At 36.2% G+C, this 18,409-nt stretch overlaps 1 protein-coding gene across 1 annotated transcript in view; it reads left to right on the top strand.

The window, feature by feature from the left end:
* Window positions 1-12,470, top strand: part of SMAD4 (SMAD family member 4) — a 57,330-nt gene extending 44,860 nt beyond the window's left edge. Inside the window, exons 11-12 of the mRNA XM_023207526.1 lie at window positions 4,123-4,261; window positions 5,745-12,470. Coding sequence (XP_023063294.1) covers window positions 4,123-4,261; window positions 5,745-5,956 — 351 coding nt within the window. The 3' untranslated portion in view covers window positions 5,957-12,470. The remainder of the gene's footprint in view (window positions 1-4,122; window positions 4,262-5,744) is intronic.
* Window positions 12,471-18,409: the final 5,939 nt, after the last annotated feature.

Raw genomic sequence — 18,409 nt, 5'->3', positions numbered from 1 at the left:
ACATTCTCATCAATACTTGTTAACTGTCTTTTTTTATTTTAGCCGTTGTAGTAGGTATGAAGTATAATCTTACTATGGTAGTTTTGATTTGCAAACTTTCTCTAATAATACTGAGTTGGGTTTGTTTTTTTGAACACATTTATTTTAAAGGAAGGGACAGTGGATGCTTCTAAACCACTGGTGGGCTAGGTCAGAGGGTATTATGAACCTCATTTAAATTTATTCCCAGTTACCACATATTGTGATTCCGTAAGTCAAGCAGAACTTAGAATGTCCTTAGTGCAATCTTATTTATGTTCAGGTGCATTTTTCATTCTGGATTACTGTTTCCTAATGTTAATTTAAGATTATATAGTATTGCAGTTAAGCCTTGTCAAAGGAAAATGGCAAAATTTGACTCCCAGTTGTAAAAGACAATGACCTAAAGATGTTGACAGTAATCTTTATGAGGCATGCGTCTTTGTTAAGTAATGGGTTTGTAATAAATTCACAAAACATGGTTAAATAAATTAAAGCAGAAATTAGCTCAGGAATGGTGGTCAGAAATATTTTTTGGATCTGAGCCAAAAAGAATATTTTACGCCTTTGGTTACTTTGAATTGCCTTTTTCAACAATTTAGTCAAATTATGAAAGGAAGACGGTAGCATTTCAATAATAGCTGTAATTTTTATCATCTAGTGTAACAAATGGAATCTGTTATGGTATCAGTTATCAATGGATTAGTTACAGTGTGAAGTCAGGAGGCAACTCAGGTTTTAGTAGTGAGCCTAACTGAATAATTTTAGGTCTTCTGGTTTGAGTGCTATAATTAAGTAAATAATCTGTGGAAGGGAGGTTTGCTGAGGTGCCTAATGAATCATTTTTACTACATCTGCAGATGCAGGTCATAAAGTTTAATCCGTGTGGGTAACCTATAATATGTGCTGCTGACGTTCGCATAGATTCAGGCTGAAACAATCCTAATCGCGATTATGTGCAACACATTGGAGAGAGCCTATGTGTGACATATTACTTGGTTATTTTTTTAAATGACTCATGGTGGGGGTGGGGGAGTGTTAATGTTAAAGGCATACTTGAATCTTGGATATTATAATTAAGTTTTATTCCCCACTCCCAAATAACATTATATATAGATACCATACTTGGTTAGTGATGATTTAAAAAAAGTGGTTGTAGAGACCTAAATGTAAAACAGAAAACTATAAAACCTCTAGAAGATAATATGAGAGAAAAGTGACAACTTTTTTTTTTTTTTTTTTTGAGGCGGATTCTCGCTCTGTTGCCCAGGTTGGAGTGCAGTGGCGCCATCTCGGCTCACTGCAACCTCTGCCTCTCAGGTTCAAGGGATTCTCCTGTCTCAGCCTCCCAAGTATTTGAGATTACAAGCTTGCGCCACCACGCCTGGCTAATTTTTGCATTTTTAGTAGAGACAGGGTTTCATCATGTTGGCCAGGCTGGTCAGGAACTCCTGACCTCAAGTGATCCGCCTGCCATGGCCTCCCAAAGTGCTGGGATTACAGATGTGAGCCACTGTGTCCAGCCAAGAGGAAAAGCAAGAACTTGTAAGATACAGCATCAAAGGCGTGATCCATGAAGGAAAGAATTGATAGGCCTGACTTCATTGAAATGAAACACTTCTGCTCTGTGAAAGACAGGGTCAGAGAACAAGAAGACAAGGCACAGACTGGGTGAAAATATTTGCAAAAGACACATCTAATAAAGGTCTGTTATCCAAAAATTACAAAGAACTCTTAAAACTCAACAATAAAATAAAACAATGTAGTTAAAAAATGGGCAGAATAGACTGGGCATAGTGATTAACTCCTGTAATCCCAGCACTTTGGGAGGTCAAGGCAGGAGGATTGCTTGAGTCCAGGAGTTCAAGACCAGCTTGGGCAACATAGCAAGACCCCATTTTAACAAAAAAAGGGCAAAAGACGTGAACAAACACCTCACCAAAGAAGATACACATATGGCAAACAAGCATATGAAAAGATATTCAGCATCATAAATGTGTACAAACCCATAGAATGTATAACATCAAGAGTGAACCCTTATGTAAACTGGATTTTGGGTGATAATGATGTGTCAGCATAAATTCGTTGATTGTAACAATTGTGCCACTGTAGTGGGAATGTTGATAGTGGGGGAAGGTTGTATGTGGGGACAGGGACTCTGTACTTTTTGCTCAATTGTGCTGTGAACCTAAAACTGCTCTAAAAAGTAAAGTTCATTAATTTACTTCTTTAAAAAAGTGGTTGTAGAGCTATTTACCTTTTCAAATGTTTGAGTCTCTGTTTTGTTCTGTACTGGGTAATGCCAAGAAAGTAGTGATTTCACTTCTGGGTATTGTGGGCTTTCTGATTTCTGGAACCTGACTTTGTCATGCTTTCTTTCTTTTAAATTTTAATTTTTTGTATGGAGATGGGGTCTTGACTGATCTTAAACTCTTGGGCTCAAGTGATCCTCCCACCTGGACCTCCCAAAGTGCTGGGATTACAGGCATCTGCCACAATGCCCCTATCATTGCTTTCTTTACTAAAGTATTTTAGGACCTAATAGTCCAGGAAATACATACATGTATATTTGACACATTCGTATCTCTTCAAAGAATGGGGTAGTCTGACTGTTATCCTTCACTGGTGCTAATTGGGAAAGGTTTTTTGAGGAGGTGGACACTGAGTAGAGAGATAGGAGTAAGTAGGAATGCGATTTGTTATTTGGAGAGAGCATATTATTGTATGTTTTGTGGTTCATGTAAATACCACGGTTGAAGATAGAATTTTTTCAAGCGTCTGAAAATTATGGTTTAAGTTCAAAAACTATTGTTTATCAACTAATAAATTAGGCATTCTCAGATTTCTCTTATTTTCAAGATTAATTATGCTTGCTTATATTGGGCCCCATATGTACATAATAGGACTTTAAAAAATATTCATGTCCTTTTAGAATAGGGAGTATAGCCACATGATTCAGAAATTAAAGTGATTTAAAAACAGTGGACATTGAGCAACCTTGCTTCTACCCTGTCCTTGTCCTCCTTTCCTACAAATTATTTTTGTGTAATCTTCCAATGCTTTTTAAAAATGCAAATAAGCAAATATTTTAGGAAGATTTTTTCCCCAGAAAAAAAGATGTGATTTATTATCTGTAATTTGTTCCATATTAAAAAAAATTCCAGTACTTTTCATGAATATAAGGGTAGATATAGCAACCCCTTCCTTACTTTGCCAGTTCTTCACTTGGTTGATAAAAGTAAAATTATTTATTAACTCCTTAACTCATCCTGAAAGATAAATGATTACAGGGGAGGCTAAAAACAAAATAAGTAACTGTATACTATGCCAAGTTTGCAACAACCTCATGAGAGTATGTACACTTAGCATTCCAATTTTATAGATAAAAGAAACTCAACCCATATAATTAGTAGATATCAGTGATGGGATTTAAAACTGGACTTTTTTTTCTTTAAAAATTATGAACGTTTTCAAACAAATATAAAGAGAAACTAATGAAATTCCATGTACCCATCCTGCGGATTAAGTAGTTATGATTTTATATTTGTTTGATCTAGTCTTTTTTTTTTTCGTTTCTTAAGTATTTTAAAGCAAGTCCTGGATATTATTTTGCTTCTATTTGCTAAAGCACGCATCTCTGAAAAATGTTGATGTCTCTTATATAGTGACAGTGCCATTTTGTTAAACTCCTCCAAATAAAAATAAGACAAAAAGTTGGCCAGGCGAGCAAAGCTATCAACTCCAGCCTAAGGAAAATTCAGCAGTTTGGTTATAAAACGGGGAGGGGGACTTCTTAGTTATTCATTTTACACAGATTTTCACAAGGACAGTAACAGCTGACCCACATTGAACATCTTAGATAAAAGATACAGAGGCGTGTGGCAGCCAAAGCCATCATGATGTTGACATGATCTTCTTGGTCAGCTCCAAGCCACCTTTCCTAACTAGTTTTAGACCATCATAATGTACATAAAAGTTTACATGTTTTAATTAATTATTTTCGTGTGAGAGGTAAAATGAAACTGAGTTTTAAGTAAGTCAGGCATTGGTTTTTGATGTATGGAATTTTTCTTTATGGACTCATGAAATGTTTTTTCTTAAAAGGTCTTTGATTTGCGTCAGTGTCATCGACAGATGCAGCAGCAGGCGGCCACTGCACAAGCTGCAGCAGCTGCCCAGGCAGCAGCCGTGGCAGGAAACATCCCTGGCCCGGGATCAGTAGGTGGAATAGCTCCAGCTATCAGTAAGTATGCTTTTGATTTTTTTTTTTAAGGTGTAATAGTTGAAATTTTTATCTTGATTTACTCAGTTGATTAGTTTCTTTGAGCAATAATAGAAATTAAAGTTCTTTTTACTGGGACGATAACATTTTGGAATTGGTGAAATCTGTTCTTCTATAATAGTTGCTTTTTGCCTGTGACCCTGTTTGCATTCTTTTTGTATCAAAAATGGAGTATGGGATAAAGGAGAAAGGGGATGATTATATTATATTATACTGTTCCATCTCCTCCTTTTTTGTTGATGCTTATTATAATTCCTGCCTCACCAGCCAGGGTGGGTTGTAATCACCGAAGTGCTTGGCATTATTCTAGTAAGGAAAGCATATTTCAATTTCAGAATTGGACACCTTGCCAATTTTTTTTTAAAGTGTGCTAAACGTGGAGAGAAAACTAAGTGAGGGTGGTATTTTGATAACTTGTAGACTTTTTTTTAATTTTAGGGTAAAATTGAACTGTGTGCCAGGTTTCACACTGATGGGGAATTTTTTACTGCAGAGTTAAACTCCTGACTATAGACTTTTATGATGGAAACACGTGGCACCCATCTTCCACGTCTGAAGGCATAACTAGTGATTCATTCAACCCCTGTTCTTAACCTCTTCAGTGTGGTAAGCAAATCACACTGGCTAAGAAAACTGCAGTGGCCCTGCAGGTTTCTCTACAGTACATGCAAATTCCTCCCATTAGTTTCGTTGTAATATTGATGAATGCAGATGGACTATATGACTGTATGTTCTGACTGGAAAATTAGATGCAGTCTCCATTGTGACTTATGTTCAGGAGTTTACAATTTACAGGTAGATGAGGCATATTCATTGAGATAATTTGATTTTTTAAAATTTGGGGATCTAAACCATTAATTTGCTAGTTTCGGTGTTATAAACGTGCTTTTACTGAAGAATCCAGAACTATTATTAAATTTCATATTCTCATCAGTTGCCACCACTGAGTAATAGTGTATTACTCTGTTACACTTTGAAATTGAGAGAGAGACTTCATCTTGGTCATCTAAGAGGTCCTAGTGGAACTAAGAATATTAACTACTTCATTATTAGTTATATCTTATACTGAACTAGGCTATTCAGACAGTAAGGTTTTTAGAAGCAACCTGTGGACACGCACTATCTCTTAAAAACAAGTTGTTTCTTATCCCTTCACCTCCACTTCTAAAGAGAAAAATAGGTGAGGTGTTGGTGGATTGTGGTAATTTACTTTATAATTGGTTGTAGCTAGTAGACACATGTGGAATGTAAAGTTCCTTAACCAAAAGTGTTCAACTTGTTGATAACGTTTAGATCTACTGTTACTTCTTGGCACTTTAGCAGAGAAAGTTATATGCCGAGGAGAATGAAATACAGAAAGCTGGTCACTTGATTAATTTAGAATGTAGGGAGGATGGAAGAGATCACCCTGTCCCTCTAATGTCTTCCAAATCTTTTCTGTTAGGTCTGTCAGCTGCTGCTGGAATCGGTGTTGATGACCTTCGTCGCTTATGCATACTCAGGATGAGTTTTGTGAAAGGCTGGGGACCAGATTACCCAAGACAGAGCATCAAAGAAACACCTTGCTGGATTGAAATTCACTTACACCGGGCCCTCCAGCTCCTAGACGAAGTACTTCACACCATGCCGATTGCAGACCCACAACCTTTAGACTGAGTGTCTTTTACCGTTGGGGCCCTTAACCTTATCAGGATGGTGGACTACAAAATACAATCCTGTTTATAATCTGAAGATATATTTCACTTTTGTTCTGCTTTATCTTTTCATAAAGGGTTGAAAATGTGTTTGCTGCCTTGCTCCTAGCAGACAGAAACTGGATTAAAACAATTTTTTTTTTTTTTCCTATTTAGAACTTTTCAGGCATGGCTCAGAGCTTGAAGATTAGGAGAAACACATTCTTATTAATTCTTCACCTGTTATGTATGAAGGAATCATTCCAGTGCTAGAAAATTTAGCCCTTTAAAATGTCTTAGAGCCTTTTATCTGCAGAACATTGATATGTATATCATTCTACAGAATAAATCCAGTATTGCTGATTTTAAAGGCAGAGAAGTTCTCAAAGTTAATTCACCTATGTTATTTTGTGTACAAGTTGTTATTGTTGAACATACTTCAAAAATAATGTGCCATGTGGGTGAGTTAATTTTACCAAGAGTAACTTTACTCTGTGTTTAAAAAGTAAGTTAATAATGTATTGTAATCTTTCATCCAAAATATTTTTTGCAAGTTATATTAGTGAAGATGATTTCAATTCAGATTGTCTTGCAACCTCAGTTTTATTTTTGCTAAGGCAAAAAAGTCAAATCTGTGTGTATATTGAGAATCCCTTAAAATTACCAGACAAAAAAAGTCATTTAAAATTACATTTGTTATTCCTAATGGATGACTGTTTATCAAGAAGTATACTTTTCCCCTGTGAAACGGTAGTTGTGTTCTTCTGTATTTCTAGGCACAAGGTTGGTTGCTAAGAAGCCTATAAGAGGAACTTCTTTTCCTTCATTCATAGGGAAAGATTTTGTATTTTTTAAAACACTAAAAGCAGCGTCACTCTACCTAATATCTCACTGTTCTGCAAACGTGGCAATGCTTAAACTAAATAATGAATATTTTGGAAACTGCTAAATTCTATGTTAAATACTGTGCAGAATAATGGAAACATTACAGTTCATAATAGGTAGTTTGGATATTTTTGTACTTGATTTGATGTGACTTTTTTTGGTATAATGTTTAAATCATGTATGTTATGATATTGTTTAAAATTCAGTTTTTGTATCTTGGGGCAAGACTGCAAACTTTTTTATATCTTTTGGTTATTCTAAGCCCTTTGCCATCAATGATCATATCAATTGGCAGTGACTTTGTATAGAGAATTTAAGTAGAAAAGTTGCAGATGTATTGACTGTACCACAGACACAATATGTATGCTTTTTACCTAGCTGGTAGCATAAATAAAACTGAATCTCAACATACAAAGTTGAATTCTAGGTTTGATTTTTAAGATTTTTTTTCTTTTGCACTTTTGAGTCCAATCTCAGTGGTGAGGTACCTTCTACTAAATGACAGGCAACAGCCAGTTTTATTGGGCAGCTTTGTTTTTTTCCCTCACGCTCTACCAGGACTTCCCCGTGGACATTGTGTATCATGTGTAGAGTTGGTTATTTTTGGAATTTTTATTTTACTATAGCAGAAATAGGCCTGATTGTCTACAAGATGATAAATAGATTGTCTACAGGATAAATAGTGTGAAATAAAATCAAGGATTATCTTTCAGATGCTTCTACTTTTGCCTGGAGGACTTTTAGCTATAGAAACACTTGTGTGATGATAGTCCTCCTTATATCGTCTGGAATGAACACAGCTTCTACTGCCTTGCTCAGAAGGTCTTTTAAATAGACCATCCTGGAAACCACTGAGTTTGCTTATTTCTGTGATTTAAACATAGATCTTGATCCAAGTTACATGACCTTTGTTTTTAAATAACTTATCTACCAACTCATTTGTACTCTTGAGTACTTACAAATTCTTTCAGTAAAAGCCTAATTGTCTTCTGTAAAAGTTTGGTGATTTAAATTTTATTGGCAGTTTTATAAAAAGACATCTTCTCTAGAAATTGCTAACTTTAGGTCCATTTTACTGTGAATGAGGAATAGGAGTGAGTTTTAGAATAACAGATTTTTAAAAATCCAGATGATTTGATTAAAACTTTAATCATACATTGATATAATTCATTGCATCTTTTTTTTTTTTTTTTTTGAGATGGAGTCTTGCTGTGTTGCCCGGGCGGGAGTGCAGTGGTATGATTTCAGCTCACTGCAACTTCCACTTCCCAGGTTCAACTGATTCTCCTGCCACAGCCTCCCTGGTAGCTGGGATTACAGGTGCCCACCACTATGCCTGGCTAATTTTTGTAGTTTTAGTAGAGACGGGGTTTTGCCATGTTGGCCAGGCTGGTCTCAAGCTCCTGACCTCAAGTGATCTGCCCACCTCGGCCTCCCAAAGTGCTGGGATTACATGCGTGAGCCACCGCCGTACCTGTGGTGGTGGTGGCCTCATTGCTCCCTTTTCTACTTTAAGGAAAGTTTTCATGTTTAATCATCTGGGGAAAGTATGTGGAAAATATTTGTTAAGAAGTATCTCTTTGGAGCCAAGCCACCTGTCTTGGTTTCTTTCTACTAAGAGCCATAAAGTATGGAAATACTTCTAGTTGTTAAGTGCTTATATTTGTACTAGATTTACTCACATGCTTTTGAGAAAACATCTAGTATGTTATGATCAGCTATTCTTGAGAGCTTGGTGGTTAATCTATATTTCTATTTCTTAGTGGTAGTCATCTTTGATGAATAAGACTAAAGATTCTCACAGGTTTAAAATTTTATGTCTACTTTAAGGGTAAAATTATGAGGATATGGTTCTGGGTGGGTTTTCTCTAGCTAATTCATATCTCAAAGACTCAAAATGTTCAATTTCAGTGCAAGCTGAATGAGAGATGAGCCATGTTCACCCACCGTAAGACCTCGTTCCACGTTTGTCCAGTGCCTTTCAGTTCATTATCAAAGGAAATCCTTCATGGTGTCGCCTTTGTTTTCCGGGGAGTAGATCCTTTTGTGGGATATGGTCTGTCTCATTTTTAATAGTTTACTGCCCCTGGTATGCAAAGATAATGACAATAAATCACTGCCATATAACCTTGTTTTTTCCAGAAACATGGCTCATTTGTATTGCTGTAACCACTAACTAGGTTGCCTATCCCATTCCTCCTGTGAACAGTGCAGATTTACAGGTTGCATGGTCTGGCTTAAGGAGAGCCATACTTGAGACATCCAAGTAAATGGAACTCATATTAGCTGTGCTGCGTTTCAGACTTAAAATCCATTTTTGTGGGGCAGGGTGTGGTGTGTAAAGGGGGGTGTTTGTAATACAAGTTTTGAAGGCAAAATAAAATGTCCTGTCTCCCAGATGATATATATCTTATTATTTTTAGTTTATTGCTAATTTTAGGAAGGTGTGTTGCAGGTATCTTTGACTGTGGTCATCTGGGGAAGGAAAATTTTACATTTTACTATAATGCTCCTTAAGTGTCTATGGAGGTTAAAGAATAAAGTGGTAAAGAAATGTTTCTGTGCCTGGTTTGATGGTAACTGGTTAATAGTTACTATTTTATGCAGAGTCATATTAGTTCACACCCTTTCTGAGAGCCTTTTGGGAGAAGCAGTTTTATTCTCTGAGTGGAACAGAATTCTTTTTGTTGACAATTTCTAGTTTGCTCCCTTCATTATTGCCAATTTTATTGGCGTTTTATTTAATGATAGCATATTGGGAAAATGGTAAATTTAGGTTACTGAGGTAAATAAGTGTATGAAAGCAATTACCTCTAAAGCCAGTTAACAATTATTTTGTAGGTGGTGTACACTCAGCTTAAACAAATGCTTTTTTTTTTTTTCCTTAAAGGCAGAATTCATCTTGTTGCAGATAGCTATCTAAATAATCTTATATCCTCTTTTGCAAAGACTATAGAGAATAGGCTATGAGAATCTTGTGCAAGCCTTTCCATTTTTTTTTTTCTGTGATAACTAAGTAATTTCTTTGAATATACCAAGAAGTATGTAAAAAGTCCATGGCCTCATTCATCTGCAAAGTGGCATCCTAGGCCCAGCCTTATCCCTAGCAGTTGTCCCAGTGCTGCTAGGTTGCTTATCTTGTTTATCTGGAATCACTGTGGAATGAAATTTTCCACATAATCCAGAATTGCCTTATTTAAGCAGTAAAATGTTTTAATTTTAGCCTTTTTTTGGCGGAGTTATTTAATATGCATATCAGAGGATATACTACATGTAACATTTCTTTTTGTGCTTGGCTATCTTCGTGGACTTCAGGGGCTTCTAAAACAGGCAGGACTGTGTTGCCTTTACTAAATGGTCTCAGACAGCTATGCTTTTAATTTTTAGTTTTTTTTTTAACCCACTTCTCCCCTCCTGGTCTCTTCCTTCTCTGATAGCTACCATTCATATGTGGGTGTTAGTGTGTCTCCTTTTCTCTTTCTGATTCTTCATTTCTGACTGCTTAGGCAGGAAACCAGATAACCAAACTTAGTAGAACTTTCTTTAAAACACAAGTACAAACTCTGGGACAGGACCCAAGACATTTCTGAAGTGCTGAAAAGGACCTCATTGCATTGGCATTTGATACCAGTTTGATGTAGCTTAGAGTGCTTCCTGATTCTTGCTGAGTTTCAGGTAGTTGAGATAGAGAGAAGTGAGTCATATTCATATTTTCCCCCTTAGAATCATATTTTGAAAGGTTTCATTGCTTCCACTTGAATGCTGCTCTTCCAAAAACTGGGGTTACAAGGGTTACTAAATTAGCATCAGTAGCCAGAGGCAATACCATTGCCTGGAGGACACCAGCAAACAACACACAACAAAACAAAACAAACCTTGGGAAACTAAGGCCATTTGTTTTGTTTTGGTGTCCCCTTTTAAGCCCTGCCTTCTGGCCTTACTCCTGTACAGATATTTTTGACCTATAGGTGCCTTTTTGAGAATTGAGGGTCTGACATCCTGCCCCAAGGAGTAGCTAAAGTAATTGTTAGTGTTTTCAGGGATTTTTAACATCAGACTTGAATGAATGAATGAAACTTCTTTTCCTTTTTTTTTTTTTTTTTTTTTTTTTTTAATGTAATAAGGACTAAGGAAAACCTTTGGTGAAGACAATCATTTCTCTTTGTTGATGTGGATACTTTTTACACTGTTTGTTTAAATGCTTTCTCAATAGGTCCAGAGCCAGTGTTCTTGTTCAACCTGAAAATAATGGCTCTGGGTTGGGCCAGACAGTTACACTCTCTAGTTTGCCCTCTGCCACGAATTTGATGTGTGACCTTTGGGCAAGTCATTTATCTTCTCTGGGCCTTAGCTGCCTCATCTGTAAAATGAGGGAGTTGGAGTAGATTGATTATTCCAGCTCTGAAATTCTAAGTGACCTTGGCTACCTTGTAGCAGTTTTGGATTTCTTCCTTATCTTTGTTCTGCTATTTGAGGGGGCTTTTTACTTATTTCCATGTTATTCAAAGGAGACTGGGCTTGATATTTTATTACTGTTCTTCTATGGACAAAAAGTTACATAGTATGCCCTTAAGACTTAATTTTAACCAAAGGCCTAGCACCACCTTAGCAGCTGCAATAAACACTTTACAAACACACACACACACCCCTGAGAGGGAAAAGCTTTCATTTTTCTGTCATCTCTGGTCAGAGTTTATTAAGGCTTTCTTTGAGTCATGACATTCTAGCTTTCGAGTTGGTGTGTGTGACACCACCCTCCTAAGTGATGGGTGCTGGTAATTTTTTTTTTTTTTTTCAGTGAAAATGGATTTAAAACCTCTTGTTAATGCCTAGTGATATTATGCTCAAAACAAGGAAATTCCCCTGAACCACGTCAATTAAACTGGTTTATATGACTCAAGAAAACAATACCAGTAGATGATTATTAACTTTATTCTTGGCTTTTTTTAGGTCCATTTTGATTAAGTGACTTTTGGCTGGATCATTCAGAGCTCTCTTCTAGTCTACCTTGGATGAGTACAATTAATGAACGTGGTATTTTCAAGGACCTGGGAGCCTTCCTTGGGGCTAGGTTGAGGGTGGGGGGTTGGGGAGTCCTGGTAGAGGCCAGCTTTGTGGTAGCTGGAGAGGAAGCGATGAAACCAGCTGCTGTTGCAAAGGCTGCTTGTCATTGATAGAAGGACTCATGGGCTTGGATTGATTAAGACTATACATGGAGTTGGCAAACTTTCTTCAAGTATTGAGTTCTGTTCAATGCATTGGACATGTGATTTAAGGGAAAAGTGTGAATGCTTATAGATGATGAAAACCTGGTGGGCTGCAGAGCCCAGTTTAGAAGAAGTGAGTTGGGGGTTGGAGACAGATTTGGTGGTGGTATTTCCCAACTGTTTCCTCCCCTAAATTCAGAGGAATGCAGCTATGCCAGAAGCCAGAGAAGAGCCACTCTTAGCTTCTGCTTTTGGGACAACTGGTCAGTTGAAAGTCCCAGGAGTTCGTTTGTGGCTTTCTGTATACTTTTGCCTGGTTAAAGTCTGTGGCTAAAAAATAGTTGAACCTTTCTTGAGAACTCTGTAACAAAGTATGTTTTTGATTAAAAGAGAAAGCCAACTAAATCATTATGTGCTCATTCTTTTTCTTAAGCTTGTGGATGTCTTGGATCTGGAAAGAGTTTCTAATCACTTAGAGAATTTTCAAACTTTAGGTCAGCATTTTCCTTTATTGCCTTGTGACCATTGAAAGGGGAAATGTGACATTTAAAATATGACCCTGGAATAACAATCCCCATTCTTTTCTCATTTTTAAAAGGAGAAGGTGGAGTGATGGTGATCAGAGAGATGGGTGCTAGGGGATTATGAGAACCAGGATGCTTAAAGGAGAGGTACAAATTGGAAATTGGAGACCCTTTCATTGCCCAGCTAAGGATAAGGAAAGCTGTTTCTCTTCCATCTGCCTTCTCTGTGAAATGGGGGTCAATGGGAGGGGAATGGTGGTCAGGTAAGTTGCTTCTATGGCAATGGCTTGTATGTAACATGACCACATCAACATTTGATTTCTAAGCTTGCTGATGTGAGTTTCAGAGAGTTTATCGCGCTGAGAGATTTCTTCTCACCTGTTTGCTAACCTGAAATTTAGAGTATTTTAGGCCAGAACTTGAAGAGGAGAGTAGGTTAGCATTCAGTTGAGAAAAAGGAAAAACATTCCTTTGTGGAGCACTTCAGGAGAAAGGGCAGTTGTGTGTTTCTCTGCCTTCTGCTCTTGCCCCTTAATTCTTTGTGCTTAATTCCATCTCCTCCCACATCACAACTCTCCTACAAATGGCAGTCTCAAAGCTGAGGACATCTCCATCACTTCTTCAAACCTTTCCCACCCCTGTTGTCTCACTGATAAATTGTAATGCCCTTTCTCCTCAGCCCTTTGTATTCTAAAAGAATAATTCCATTAGTTCTGACCTACTTTCGGAGTGGCATCCACATCTATATTTTGATAGTTTTTTGGGCCACCACTGGATCTCAGACAGATGGACAGGAGGGGTTTAGGGAGAGCAGAGAATTCATTGCCAGCACACCTACCTTAATTGAATGGTAGTAAAGGAAGTTCCCTAGGTGGAAAGGAAATAATGATAGAAGGAAAGTTGGAACATCAGGAAGGAAAAAAAACACCACCCAAAAAACATGGTAAGCAAAAATATGGGTAAGTAGGATTTCCTTCTCATCTTGAGTTTTCTAAATTACATTTGATAGTTGAAACAAAAATTATAACACTGCCTGAGGTGGTTCAAAATGTATACAGAGGAAATATTTAAAACAATTATAAACAGGTAAGAGTAAAAGAACCTATAGGAATATAGGTTTTCTACATTTCACTCAAACTGGTAAAATGACAATAGTAGACTGTGATGTTATGAATATATAATGAACTTCCTAGTACAACTACTGAAAAAAGTATACAAAGATGTATACACAAAATCATTACAGATAAATCAAAATGAAATTCTCAAAAATGTTGAGAATTCTCAAAAAGTAACTTAGGATAAGGCAGGAAAAAGAACACAGAAACAACAGAACAAAGGTAAATGGAAAATGGGAGACTTAGATGCTAACATATCAATAATTGCATTAATAGAAATGGTGTATACTAATTAAAAGATGCTGGCAGAATGGATCAAGAAACATGACCCAACTGTATACTGTCTACAAGAAGCTCACTTAACAATAAAGGCAAGCTGAAAGAAGTATGGAAAGATACATACAAGGTAAACATTAAAAGAAAACAGTAATGGGCTATACTAATATCAAAATAGATTTCAGAGCAAAGAAAATACCAAAGAGGAACATATAATGATGAAAGGGTCAGTCCATGAGGAAGACATAGGAATCCTAAATGTGTATGCACCAAACAACAGAGCAGCAAAATATGTGGAGAAAAAAAAAAACTGATAAATCCGTAACTATATTTGAGGACTATAATACTTCTCTTTCAGCAATCAATAGAATTAAACATAAAATCAAGAATATAGAAGAACTCACTACTATCAGCCAATAAGATCTAACTTACATTTATAGGATAAGCCATCCAATAACAGCAACATTCATGTATCTTTCAAATGCTAACAACATAAACCAAGATAGGGCGTATCATGGGCCATAAAACAAAACTCAAAAAGCATAAAAGAAGTCAAAGTTTTCTCTGACCACAATATAATCAAACTAGGAATCATCAACAGAAAGATAACAGGAAAATCTCCAAACACTTAAAACAATGTAAGTAATCTATGGGTCAAAGAAGTCTCAAGGGAAGTTAACAAAACCATGAACTGAATGAAAATGAAAATAAAACACCAGTGTTTGTGGAATATGGCAAAAGCAGTTTGAAAGAGAACTTTATAGCACTAAATGCAAACCTTAGGGAAAAAAGGGAAAATCTCAATACTCTAAGCTCCCACTTCAAGCACCTAGAAAAAGGAGAGCAAGTCCGGATGCAGTGGCTCATGCCCGTAATCCCAGCATTTTGGGAGGCTGAGGCAGGTAGATCACCTGAAATCGGGAGTTTGAGACCAGCCTGAACAACCTGGTGAAAACCCCATCTCTACTAAAAATACAAAAATTAGCTAGGCGTGATTACGCATGCCTGTAATCCCAGCTACTTGGGAAGCTGAGGCAGGAGAATTGCTTGAACCTGGGAGATGGAGGTCGCGGTGAGCTGAGATTGTGCCATTGCACTCCAGCCTGGGTGACAGAGTGCAACTGTCTCAAAAAAAAAAAAAAAAAAAAAAAAAAAAAAAAAATTAACTGAAAGCAGGCCAAAAGACGGAAATAAAGATAGGAGCAGAAACTAAAATTGAAGCAAAAGCATTAGAGAAAACCAATGAAATAGCTTGTTATTTGGAAAAATTAAAATTGGAAAAACATTTGGTAAGACTCACAAAGAAGACAAATTAACAATATGAGGAATGAAACAGGAGATCACTAGACTCTGCAGACATCAAAAGGATAATAAGAGAATGCTACAAACAACTCTACGCACATAAGTTGACAAACTAGTTGAAACACCAATTTCTTGAAAACCTACCATAGCTCATCCAATATGAAATAGATCATTTGAGTGTCTATAACTATTAAGGAAATTAGGTTCTTAATTTTAAAATCCCAAAAATATCAGGCCTAGATGGTTTTACTGGAGAATTCTTACCAAATAACACCAATTCTGTAGTCTTCCAGGAAACAGAAGAAAGGGAAACACTTCCCAAATCGTTTTATGATACTTGTATTACCTTAATACAAACTCAAAGATAATACAAAAAAAAGAAAATTACAGATCAATATCCCTTGTGAATATTCACACAAAAATCCCTAACAAAACATTAGCAACTGGAATTCAGCAACCTATAAAAAAAAATACCTCATGAGCAAGTGGGGTTTATTCTAGGAATCCCAGACTTCATGTTTGAAAATCAGTCTAACCCACCACATTGTCAGACTAAAGGAGAAAAATGTTGTCATATCAATTGATGCAGGCAAAGCACGTGACAAAATCCAACAACCATTCATGATAAAAACTCAGAAAAATAGAAATGGGGGAGACTGCCTCAACTTGATAAAGAGCATCCAGCAAACACCTACGCCTAACATTTTATGCCTAATGGTGAAAACTGAATGCTTTCTGCCTAAGATTGAGAACAAGTCAAGGATGTCTGATTTTACTACTCTTTTCAAAATAATGCTGAAAGTTCTAGCCAGTGTAATAAGGCATGAAAAGGAAATACAGATTGGAAAGGAAGAAACAAAATGGTTCCTATTTGCAGATGATATGATTATCAATGTAGAAAATTCCAAAGAATGTATTTTTAAACAAGTAACGAATAAATGAGTCCAGCAAGGACACAAGATACAAGCTCTACAGACAAAAATTCTATTATTAGCAATGAATGTGTGAACACAAATTAGAAATACAATACCAATTACAACCACTTAAAAAAAGAAATAGGTGTCAGTCTAAAAACCATGTATAGGATTTACATGCTGAGAACTATGCAATGCTGATAAAGATCTAAATAAATGGAGAAACCATGTTCATGAATTGAAACACTCAACATGGTAAAGATGTTGATTCTCCCTCAATTTTATTAAAATTAACAGGCTTAATGCAATTTCTACCAAAATCTCAATAGGATATTTTTGTATACAAACAAGATTATTCTGAAGTTTATGTGTAAAGAAAAACTAGAATAGTTAAAACAATGTTGAAAAAAGAATAAAGTGGGAGGGATCAGTCTACTTGATGTTAAGATATTATAGCTACAGTAATCAAGACTGTGTGGTATTGGCAGAGGGATAGACACATAGACCAGTGGAACAAAAGAGAACCCGGAAATTGATCCACACAAATACATACAACTGATTTTTGACAAAGATGCAAAAGCGATTCAATGGAGGAAAGCTAGCCTTTTCACCAAATGGTGATGGAGAAAGTGGACACACATAAAAATGAATGTTGACCCAAGTCTTATACCTTGTACAAAAATGAACTAAAAATGGACTACATACTTTAAAGCTATAAAACTTTTAGAAAATAACCAAAATCTTTGGGATCTGGAATTAATCAAGAAGTTCTTAGACTTGACACCAAAAGCTCAATTCAGAAATGGGAAAACTGATCAATTGAATTTCATCAAAATGGAAAACTTTTGCTTTGTAAATGACCCTGTTAAGAGGATAAAAAGACAAGTTTTGGATGGGGAAAAAATATTTACAAGCCACATATCCAATGAAGGCCTTCTGTCTAGAATGTATAAAGAATTCTCAAAACTCAACAATAAAAAAATTCCAATTAGAAAATGGACAAAAGGCATTTCACCAAAAAGGATGTACAAATGGCAAATAAGCACATGAAAAGATGTTCAACATCACTAGCTATTAGAAGAATGCAAATTAAAACCACAGTGATGTATCACCACACATAAATCAGGGAGGCTAAAATAAAAAATAGTGACAGCTGCTAGTGGGGATGCAGAGAAAATGGACCACATATACACATTGCTAGTGGGCATGTAAAATGGTACATCCACCCTGAAAAACCGTTTGGCAGTTCCTTTTAAAGAAACTAAATATGTACTTACCATTTAACCCACCAATTGTAATCCTGGGCATTTATCCCAGAGAAATACAAAAAAGTACCTGAATGTTTATAGCAGCTTTATTTATACCAACTAGAAACTAGAAACAGCACAGATGTCCTTCACAGATGAATGGTTGAATAAACTGTAATACACGCATGGAATACTACTCAGCAATAAAAAGGATCAAATTATTAATACATGCAGTAACCTTGATGAACATTTAGAGAATTATGTTGAGTGAAAAAAACCATTCCCAAAGGATGGATTATTCTATTTACAAAATGTTCTTGAAATGACAAAATTACAAAAATGGAGAACGGATCAGTAGTTGCCAAGGGATGGCATAGGATGGGAGGTAAGTGGGTGTGAATCTAAAAGGGTAACAGATTATTCTAGGGATGGAAATGTTGTCTATCTTGACTCTATTAATATGGATACCCTGGTGTGATATTGTACTAGCATTTAGCAAGATGTTACTGTTGGGGGAAACTGTGTTAAGGGTACCTGGGATTTCTCTGTATAATTTCTTAGAACTGCATGTGAATCTATAATTATCTCAAAGTTTTAATTTTAAAAAGTCATTACTATGAGGCTTATGATGAAAGACAACAGTCTCTTACCTCCCCATTTTCCACTCCCATTCCTGTTTCTTAGCTGTTTTTTCTGGGTTAACCTACATCTTCATCTTTGTAAATAGCATACTCATATTGCCATATCTTTCTTCTGTTCTTTTATTATTAAATGTAGACATCTACTGACTTCTTACTCTGGAAAATGATGAGTTAGCTCTCTTGTATCACTACTACCACCATTATTACCCATTCACTGAAGAAAGTAAATCATAACTTTTGATTAATTCATTATTCACAGCTGGGCCACCTCTGTAAATTTTCTTTCTTACACAACTTTTTTGCCTTTTCCTGGAAGTTAATTGCC

The sequence above is a fragment of the Piliocolobus tephrosceles genome, chromosome 18 (genome assembly GCF_002776525.5).
Source record: "Piliocolobus tephrosceles isolate RC106 chromosome 18, ASM277652v3, whole genome shotgun sequence".
NCBI classification, from domain to species: Eukaryota; Metazoa; Chordata; class Mammalia; order Primates; family Cercopithecidae; genus Piliocolobus; species Piliocolobus tephrosceles.
This window is presented reverse-complemented; position numbering and strand designations above follow the sequence as displayed.